Source organism: Ambystoma mexicanum, chromosome 2p (genome assembly GCF_040938575.1).
Source record: "Ambystoma mexicanum isolate Mex_15411 chromosome 2p, UKY_AmexF1_1, whole genome shotgun sequence".
Lineage (NCBI taxonomy): Eukaryota > Metazoa > Chordata > Amphibia > Caudata > Ambystomatidae > Ambystoma > Ambystoma mexicanum.
In genome coordinates, this window is record NC_090923.1 from 174,429,886 (window position 1) to 174,440,238 (window position 10,353).

At 43.2% G+C, this 10,353-nt stretch overlaps 1 protein-coding gene across 1 annotated transcript in view; it reads right to left on the minus strand.

The window, feature by feature from the left end:
- Window positions 1–8,079, minus strand: part of MBD4 (methyl-CpG binding domain 4, DNA glycosylase) — a 172,323-nt gene extending 164,244 nt beyond the window's left edge. Inside the window, exons 1-2 of the mRNA XM_069646208.1 lie at window positions 8,022–8,079; window positions 6,421–6,555 (exon numbers count right to left, since the gene is read on the minus strand). Of these exons, the coding sequence (XP_069502309.1) occupies window positions 6,421–6,555; window positions 8,022–8,079 (193 nt within the window). The remainder of the gene's footprint in view (window positions 1–6,420; window positions 6,556–8,021) is intronic.
- Window positions 8,080–10,353: the final 2,274 nt, after the last annotated feature.

The following is a 10,353-nucleotide window of genomic DNA, read 5'->3' on the forward strand; positions in this document are numbered from 1 at the left end:
GTGAGTCGGAAAAGACGGATTACAAAAAAACTGTGCTGGACCCAAGGTCGGAGGCGGCAACCTTGTTGAACAAAGAACATGTGTAATTGAACTTTAAAGAAACCTTAGTAGAATGTTCTAAATTAGAGTGGTCAGGCGTCACAGGGCACTCATTCGAAGGACTCTGACTGCCGCCTTTGTGGGTTTTGTTGTGTGCTGAAATTACGAGAACCAAGAGGCCTTAGGAGAGGCCAGTGTGAAGTGTCAAAGTGGTCCTACAAGGGTCCAGAAAATCTCTCATACACTCGAAAGTCTTTGACACATTGGAGAACACTGATTGAACTGTGAAAGTGTGAAGCCTGACTGGGGGCTAAGAGAAAGCCTGACTGCGGGCTGGAAAACCAAGGGAAGTGAATTCTTCATATTGTTAACACACCTATGAACATTGTGGTGACAAGTGGGAACCTGGTTGAGGGATGCCCACACTGAATAGTTGTTGACTGGCAAATGTAAACCTGGCAGAGGGATGCCTGCGAATTGAGGGTAAACCGGGATTTACCCATGAACACTGTGATGACAAGTGTGAACCCTGCTGAGGGATGTCCACAATGGATAGTTGTTCAAAAGGACATTGAAACTTGTTGAATGATGCAGTTTGAGTGAAAGGCCGTAGTGAAGTGAACCCGATTGAGAGAGGCTAATATTGCAAGCAGGATCAGAGCCCGGTTGAGGGGGAGTAAAGGGGTGAATAGCAATCGTCCAATGTGAAAGATTACCCAAAGAACTTTTGTTTGTTTATTGTTTATGGTACAGCAGGCCTTCCAAGGCAAGAGACTTTGTAAAAAAAAGAGACTTGGCCCCAGAAGGTCCTGAAAGGGACTGTAACCTTGTGCTGGCGGGACTCAGGAGTGTGCTGTGCTCAAAGGTCCTGCCGTGTCCTAAAAACATGGGGAAGGGAGACCCCAGCCCTACCACACTTATTTCTTTTCTTGTGAACATTATCCCACACTACTTTAATTGTAGTGTAATTTAGTTGTAAAAATTAGCAATATTTCTTTTTTTAGTATAGGCCCTTTTTATTTGGCAAGACGACACTAGTACTGTCTTATTATTATATGATGGTCGTAGCTTGCTCCCATCTTAAGTTTAGGTTTAGATCAGGTGTTTTTCTCACCCATTATACAGTTTAATAAACCCCCTTCTACTGTAATGACTCGTGTCTGTGTTTACTGTTGCCACCATGAGTTCCTTACATATGGTGTCAGGAGTAGTATTTGATTCAACTATTAAAAATTGAAACCCATGCTAATAACTGTGGTACCACCAGAAGGGAAAAATAAAATAGTTGATCTGCTAGAATCTGACCCCGTATCCACACTAAAATAGGTATTGTGTTCTCAACTACTTGTTCCACCTGGTCAACAGGATCTGTTCTTTAAAACTCAAGTGGTGCTAGATATCCTTCCCCTCTCCCATTACAACATACAACCATGGGACTGAATAATTTTAAAAGTTTGACCAGTCTTTTCTTTTATCAGACCTAGTGCTCTGACTCCCCCACTCCTTCGACAGACTCAGAATCAAAAGACTCTGAGGATTTTGATACCTTAGCCAAGAGAGTCGAGAGTTGTTTTCTTTCTGATTCGGATACCACAGAAGGAACCCTTACACCCCCGGAAGAGATGACTGTCCTCGCCAATGTCATCGCTCAATTGGCGGCCCATCAGATAAAGGCCGAAAACAGACTCCAAAAAAATTTCACTAGATTAATTGAATTGCAATTGAGACCCTTACCATCACAAGGTGCACTTCAAGCATATCTTGAAGGTGAAGATCCAGGATTTTTTTCTCTAAACTTCGAACGTCTGGCCGAACAACTGGGATGGGAAGTGAACCTAAAAAGATGCCATTTGGGTCCTTTGCTGAAAGGTGAACTTCAAACTTCCTACCAACTACTTAACCGTGCACAGGGAGCCACCTTTCTTTCCATCAAGGAAGAGTTGTTAAAAAGAGTGGGGCAGACCTGATCACAGTTCAAGGGTGTTTAATAAACTTAATTTTCATCATCTGACGATGGATAACATATGTTCACTGATGAAAAACTTGAAACCAACTAATGATTGTCTGTTTCCCATACCGGCAGTAGCGGCCAAGCATATGGCTGTGGTAATTGCTTCTTTTGTTACTATTTTGGTTAACAAATCGTTAGATCGAGGAGCAGTGCCTCAAATGCTCAAATATACCACTAACTCCCCTTTAAAAAATTTTAAAAAACAATTTGGACCCCCTGGTTCTCCAGAACTATTGTCCTATTGCTGGCATCCCTTGGCCAGGGAAGATACTGGAGAAAGTGGTGACTCAACAACTACAGACAATTGTAGAAGAGGAGCTACTTTTAGACCCTATGCAGTCTGGGATCCGTCTGAAATTCGGCACAGAGACAGCTCTGTTAGCAATCTATGATGAACTATTGAAGGTGGCTGACCAGGGCACGCTTTCACTTTTGGTGATGCTTGACCTGTCAGCCGCATTTGATACGGTCAACCATACTATCCTCTTAGATAGATTAAAGATGGTTGGGAAGGTTTCTGAGCATTCCATTCAGAGGTTCGGATCTTTTCTGGAGAGGCATCAACAATGTGTTAGACATCACACCCCAACACTGTTGAATGTGGGGTTCCACAGGGGTTGTAATGGTCGCCAATTCTTTTTAATTTGTATCTCTGACTGGTTATGGAAACTCTGAGACGTCATGGAATACGTTTTCAATCCTATGCTGATGATACTCAGATCTTCATTAAAGTGGAGAAGGTCGAGAAACCTTTGCTAAGATTAGTGAATGTCTTCAGGAGATTAGTGATTGGATGGCCTCTAATCAACTGCAATTGCAAGCAGCCAAGACAGAGTTTATTCTGTTTGTCCCGGAGCATCTTTCGGCCACCATAAAAAATCAGCCACTTCCTAAGTCACTGGGAGTTGAACTTAAGTTTTCTACCAAAGTAAAAAACCTTGGTTGCATCTGGCAGAACAATTTAGGTAGAGAAAGCCAGGTTGGAGCCAAGGTGAAAGCCATATTTTACTCCCAGAGACTTCTCCGGCAAACTCTCCCATATATTCCAGAAGAGGATCATGCTCTGGTGGTAGGAGCACTTACAAATGCCCACTTAGACTACTATAATAGTCAATTGATGGACATTGCAAAAAACAACTCAGAAGGTTGCAAAGAGTGCAGAATGCAGCGGTTAGGTTGATTTATGGATTAAATAAAACCTCTCACGTGTGATTTATGGATTAAATAAACCTCTCACGTGTCCCCTTCACACCGTTTACTCCATTGGTTGTCATCTGAGGACCGTATTAGATTCAAGGTAGCATGTTTGGTATTCATGTGAGCACCGGATTACCTGAAAGATATGCTTAAGCTTTTTCAGCCGTTCAGATGTCTCCGTTCAAGGGGCCATGCTTTGTTGGTTATCCCCTCATCTACAATTGTGTCTAGAGTGGATAGAAGATTTTCTGTGCTTGGTCCTAGACTCTGGAACAGTTTACCCACGGAAATTAGGAATTTGGACTCACTGCTTACTTTCCAGAAAGCCCTGAATACGTTTTTGTTTAAATAAAGTTTTTGTTCTCTGGGCCCGTTAGAACATGCTGCCCTCTTGGATGGAATATGGGTATCATTGCAATTCTGGCAATTTGTTTCTAGTAAAAGGTCATCTGCGCCATTATATGGTTTTGTCCGTTTCAAGCGCGTTATACATTTTGCAAAATCAAAATCAAATTAAACTGTATATGCTGGTTAGAAAAACGCCTAATAACCTAAATCTAAGTGGGAGCAAGCTACAACCATCAAAAAATAATAAGGCATTCCTAGTGGCATCTTGTCAAAATAAAGGGCCTATGCTTAAGAAAACCTATTGCCAATACTTACGATAAATACAAAGAAAGAGTGTGGGATGAGGTTAATAAGAAAGATAGAAGTGTTCACAAATGAGCATGGGACAAGGCGGGACTCCTGAGCAGAGCACACGCTCGAGCTTTCCCAGCACAAGCCAACATTTCTGCTCTCAGCTATCAGAGCCTTCGGTGGTTAAGTCTCTTGCCTCAGAGGACCTGATGTATTCCAAAAATAACAAACCAAAGTTCCTTTGTGCTTGCGCATTGGGCGATTGCCTTCTCAACCCTGGATCCCCTTCTTCCGGGCTCAGATTCACCAAAAAGTTCCTTGCAATATCAGTACCTTCAGTGGTTAACCTTCTTGCTTCCGAGGGTCTGATGGTGGACAAAACAATTATAAATAACAGTTCTTTCCTGATTGTACTGGAGGTGGTATTTTTTCACCCGTGGGTCCCCTTTTTCCGGGCTCCACCTCGCCTAGGCGAAGGGTATGTGTAAAACCTGAAGGTGTCTCACTTACTAGTCCCCGGGGAATCCAGGTGGCTAGGATATGGCCATCGCGATTGGGTACTGTTCCTGGGGGTGGACTAGTGCGGGAGGATCACCTGGATGTGGGATCATCGGGGAGTGGAAGTGGGACACCGACAGTGGGACACGGTATCCCCCTTTTCATAACACCTTTTCCCAATCCTACCCCAAGGATAGTCAGACACTCTACCCCCTCCCCCTTTTCCAACACGAACACCTTCGCACACCACGAAAGCAGACGGACAACCACCAGAGCGATGCATGCCTGTAGTGACGATCCTCCAGATGATGTCACTTCTTCCCATAGGAGAGCCCATTTTCATGAGGCTAGGGAAGTGAGGCCACTAACTGACAGTCTCCCTAGTGGTGGTAACATGTGGGAGGTTCTCACGGGGAGGGACTTTCCTCCTGGGGACAAGGGTGTGCATCTGGGACACAGACCCTTGTCTCCCGACCCCACAGGGTAAAACCAACACCCAACCCTTCCTTACCTATGGTAAAGTCCAAGGCTATGTGTTATTGTAATGTGTCAGATAATCTCACTATGATAGGTACTGGGACGAAGAAGAACCTATGAATGATACAGTCAAGCATGAAGAGTGGTCGACCAGCTGCTGTTAATCAAACTGACATTACACTGGGGAAGTCCCAGCTACTTAAGCTAAACAGTAAAGACGGACAAGGAGAGCAACATCCAGACAAAGAAGTTAGCGCGCTAGGAGGCTGCCAAAAAGCCTGCGAGTTGGAAACAGGATGTTCGAAGGCTGTGTAAAAGCAGCACTGCAGAGTGTCGAGAGCAAACCAAGGATTGCCAAGAAAACGTCTCATCCGTCGGCTGGGAATCAACAACTTTGAAGCTGAGGATCAATGTGGTGGTGGTGTAGCCTGTGGTGGGTGGGCTGTGCTGTCCAAGAACTATGCTGAGACCCCAACACTAGCCTACTGCGGAACTGCATAGGTGACTGCATAGGAAGTACATGGAATTGAGGCAGTTGCGCGACCTGTAACAGGTGAACAGTTTGGTCCAAAATCTGTGCCCCGACTGCCAGCAGTAACAGGCTATAAAGTCAAGCGGGCCGAAGAAGAGAGAGAAAGAACGAACATGTGACCCATGGCAAAACTGGTGAAGAGTTCCCCCAAGAGAAGGGAACAGCAATAGGAGGAAGCTGGGAAAACATTAGAAAGCAAACCAAAAGACAAGAAAGAAGAAGATCATTGTTTGAGACAACTCCCTGGTCAGTTCAATAAGACTGTGGTATTGAAGAGTCAAGAAGGATTCAGGAGCTTCTTCCTAGTGCCAGTGGGCGCAAGTTGAAGGACAATGTTCAAGTAAAGATAACACTAAGTCCATGGAGAGAACTTAAAGAAATGATGAAAAGGCTAAAATTGAAGTAACTCAAGAAACCATTGACAAATCAAGGAGAGCTTGCTGGAGTCTCTCCCTTGTCCCGGTGGGGAGAGTTGAAAGACTGTGTTCAAGTAAAAAAAAGCCAGCTAAAAACTGGTTATGAAATAGGAGAAGGGAGCCATTCCCTTAGTCCAGTGATATTTGTGGAACTTTGTGAAACATGAACTGTGAGAGACGTTTACCCATGAGAAGCGAGTAATTCTCCTGGGTAAGAATATAAGAACTCTTTTATTAGCTTAGTGATTTGTGTTTATGTGACAGGGATAGAGTAGGAGTTTTGACGAGGACAGTACCTTTGTTTTGGACATCACAGACTTCCTGACAGACCCAAGTTTTCGTTTTGTTGAGGCAGGAAAACCACTGATAGCTTTAGGCTTGGCTAGGATTGCAGTTAATTTGTATGAATAAAGGTTTGTAGCAATAAACATGCCTTCGTGTAGTGATGCTCTTCATTCCAGGCCACCACAGTCTATACTATGACTCTAATCTATGCACACTGTGTACAATGCAGAAACACAACATCTACAAGAACAAGGGTTGGCACAAGAAGATCACACATTTAGATACTTTCAGAATTGTATACACTTCCTAAGAGTGTGCAAACTTACCTGAGGTTTTATTGAGAAAGATGGTGGCAATAAGTAGCTTCCAAGGATCATGAAAAAGTGTTTCTTGAACTAAGTTAAAGGGTGACCGTGGTGGTGTCCACTTGCAAAAGGCCTTCCTCCTAGGCTGTCCTTGATCTACAAATATGAAAAAAATAAATCCAATTCAGGATTATACGATGTGACCTTTATTAGTGCCAGGTCATATCTGTTCTTGTCGCCAGAGCCTCCCATTTATGAATATTAATGAGTATGAACATTCTTTGAACTTGAAATAAAAAATGATACAGCATTGACCCCAGTCACAGATATCTCATGCACAGAGCGAGAGAGAAAGGGAGGAAGGACTGATCATAAGCAAACATGAACATCAGGTCACAAAAAGCATGTCTTACCGCCTTTTCAAATGTTTAACTGGATGACTTCAGGCAGAGAGGTGTTGGAAAGGTTGTTCTACAATATGATATTTGCTACAGGCAGAACAGAAACCCAGGATAAAAAACCTGAATAAAATGTGTACAGTCAGGGGCCCTAGTTTGCAGAATGCACCCTTGTAAACCATTATTTAACATAACCACTATAGCGGAGAGCCTATTCCCTCAACCTTGATTAAAGCCTGAGCCGACACATTCAATAAACTCTGGCCGATAATAAACAATCGGTCCTTTTAAACTCTGGCCGATAATAAACAATCGGTCTATGGGACTCAATGGGAATGGGGAATACCAGTTTTCCAGTGCCTGACTTCCCGGAACGCTGGGGTCGTAATACCCTGGTAATTCCGGGAAACCAGGTGCCAGAAAAATCACCGTTTTTTTTTTCTATACTTGTTGAAGACGAGAAAGGTACAGCCAATATTTTTTCTTTGGATTATCAAGAGTTGGCAGGCTAACAACTTGGTTGCCCTTCCTGGGGACCTTTTTCAAAATATTTGGTGCTTCATCTACAGGTATAATACCTTAAAGGAATCTCTTCAACTTTTTACCAGCCTGACTTTCACTCTTGGTTTAGAACCAAAATGGGATGCTTCAAGTTATGCAACACGTACTTAGTATATTGGATGGAAGATGTACTTGCTTGCTGATGCACCTACCTCTTGGATCTCTAGACCACTTCCGACAAAGTTAATCACGTAACTCTTATTTCCTTTCTTTGGAAGCCCATGAGACTGGAGGGAATCCTTGGAGAGGTGTATATCTGTCAGACCCAATCACACTCAATTTAGCAAGATGTTGAGCCTCATTACACGGTATGCGATAACCATGGCGCTATTAGCGTCATGGTTGCCGCTGGTATTTTACTGTGTCCGCCTTGGTGGATGGCGGAATTACCGCCATACTCCAAGGTGAGCGGGGGGGTAATTCCCCATTCACTAAGGCACTTCCCCATTCCCGCCCCCATAGGGCTCAATGGGATTGGGGAAGGAGCTAATTACGGTACCGCAAATTGCGGTACCGAAATTAGCACCAAGGTCCCTTTGCAGGCCCGTTCCTTAATGGCTGGTAAAACCAGCCGTTGAGGTCGGGTCCCGCAAAGGGACCTCGTAGTAAGGCGGTAAGGGTTTACCGGTACCGGTGCCCTTACCTGTACCGGTAAACCCTTACTGCATTCCGTGTAATGAAGCCCGTTGTCTTTCAGATCAGTGCGCATTCCTTGTAGCATCCCCAGGTGTGTACTTTAGTCTTGAGCATTCGAAAAGGAGGTTAGTCTTGTTGCTTAATCTACAGATGCAGGCAGACACTACACTAAGAGATCTTTGTGGGGTGCTTGTCAAGTAGAATACAGATGAGACACAACTTTCCTTAAATTGTCACCTGACTCCCTCTGTCATGATTCACAGACTTCACCCGCATGTTCACCATGAAGGGGCATGCCTTGGAATGTTGTACTTGGGTTTCAGGCAATCTGGCATATGAGTGTGAAGATCTAAAATGTCTGGGATTGCATTTAAGATTTATAGTCCAATCTCCGATTGTGGCAGCAAGTCTGAATTTTTATTGAAAAGTCTAGATTTCTCTGAATCCCTTGTACACAACCTTCCCGCCACGGTTCTTACAACCTTTCATGTCCATTGTGTTTGCCACAATCCCTAGGCACAGCTGCCAGCCAAGTTGGTACTTCTTATCCTTTGTGAGTATTTCCTTTAAGTCAACTTATATAACAACAGTGGTTGCAAACTTCACTAAACCTTTCATAACTTGTCCTACGAATGGACTCAGTGCTCATAGAATGTGCAACAGCAATTATAGGAGAGCAGCTTGCTGCGATGATTCATGGAACGTTTTCCAATGGGATTGCAGCATTATAAACCACTTCCATGAATCAGGCCCTCAGTGTCATTAAAAAGGAACATCTGAGACTTAGCTCCACATCCCTTTTTGTATTTTAGTAAGCCTAACCTGCGTGTCAAAGGCATGGAAACTTTAATGTTCTCCTCTACTACTCCTTACACATTCATCCAATATTGGATTTCAATACTTTATACAAATGGAGGTCATTCATAATTTGTGTCCACTCTCGTTATCTGCTGTTTGGAGAATCCAACTGGTTAAATCCCATAGCGACAAAAATGTATTCATTGCAAGGATTGTGTGCCATATTCCTGGATCACATTGAACATTTGCTGCATAGATTTTGTTTTCAAATGTGTCTTTTTATTGAGGTCTCGAGAAAGCATGGCAATAACCAACAGCTGTACAACATTCACATACAACCTCAAACTTCTTTTCAACTCTTTCCGAGGTTCCCAAACAATAATAAATATTACATAAATGAACAATAAACAATAATAATAAGTGGTTCCACTAGTGTCCCAATGTCGTTCATCTCCTAAAACAGTAATTCAGTGATTCAAATATGTTTCACCTCTTCCAGCTACTTTCTCTGTCTCCCAGGTGTTGCACCCATGTCCCCATACATTCATTTTGAAACACGTACTTAAGGGTTTGTGGCCTAATGAACAGTTGCTCCTTGTCTTGCACAAATTCATGGAAGGGGGCCCAGGTTCAGGCGAATCGAGTCATGGTCCCTGTGACAAGTGCTTCGGTATTTCCATCGCTATTTTTTCCCATATTTTGACCCACCAGTATGACAAGATTGGCCCCTATGTTGTTTTCCAAAGTATTGTGCGGTTCAATTTGGCTTCTAACAATGGCTGTGTAATAAGGTCAGCTTTGGGGCCCAAAGTTGGGAAGGAGCCATCTTCAGGTACATCCCCCAGTAACATAATGAGGGGACATCTAGGGAGCAGACACTCTGTGATCTCTTTTATTCTCGACCAAATTTCCTACCAATATGTTTCGATTATGGGGCAATGCCACCACATGTGTGCAAGGTCTGCTGCATAGATTTTAAAGATCTTTAACCACTTCACACATTTTTCAGAGCCAACACCTTTCTTCTCAAGCAGCTTGTGTTCTACCTTGAGCAAAGATTTGATCCACTTAGACATTCATAACAGTTTCATTTCATTCAATGGCCCCCACTTGCCTACCCACAATTGATTTCATACATTTTACAATTTTCCAGCCCTAAAAACCTATTTTATTTTCTAGAATATTTTCCTGCGACTATTCATTGTCATCCATATATGCTCCTTCCTGCACTTTCCGTGTTACAATCCTTATCTTCCCTGTTCTCATTTGTAATTTTTTGATTCCTGTTGTATTTTTTTTTCTTGTAGTTTGATTTTATGAAACCAGGGTATGTTCTGTAAAAAACTAGATTTTAACAATGTTTGCCAATGTTAGTTTCTTAATTGATCTGATTCTGTGTTGTATTTTGTTAACGTAGTGTTAGGATTCACCTTTACATATATATTTAAGACGTAAGGTGCCTCATCATGAGTTGGGTATTCGTGCCGGGATACTACCCACGCTAATAGCGCTACCGCCAATGGGTCCGGCGCTTTTAGCGCCAGATCACGGGTTTCGGCGG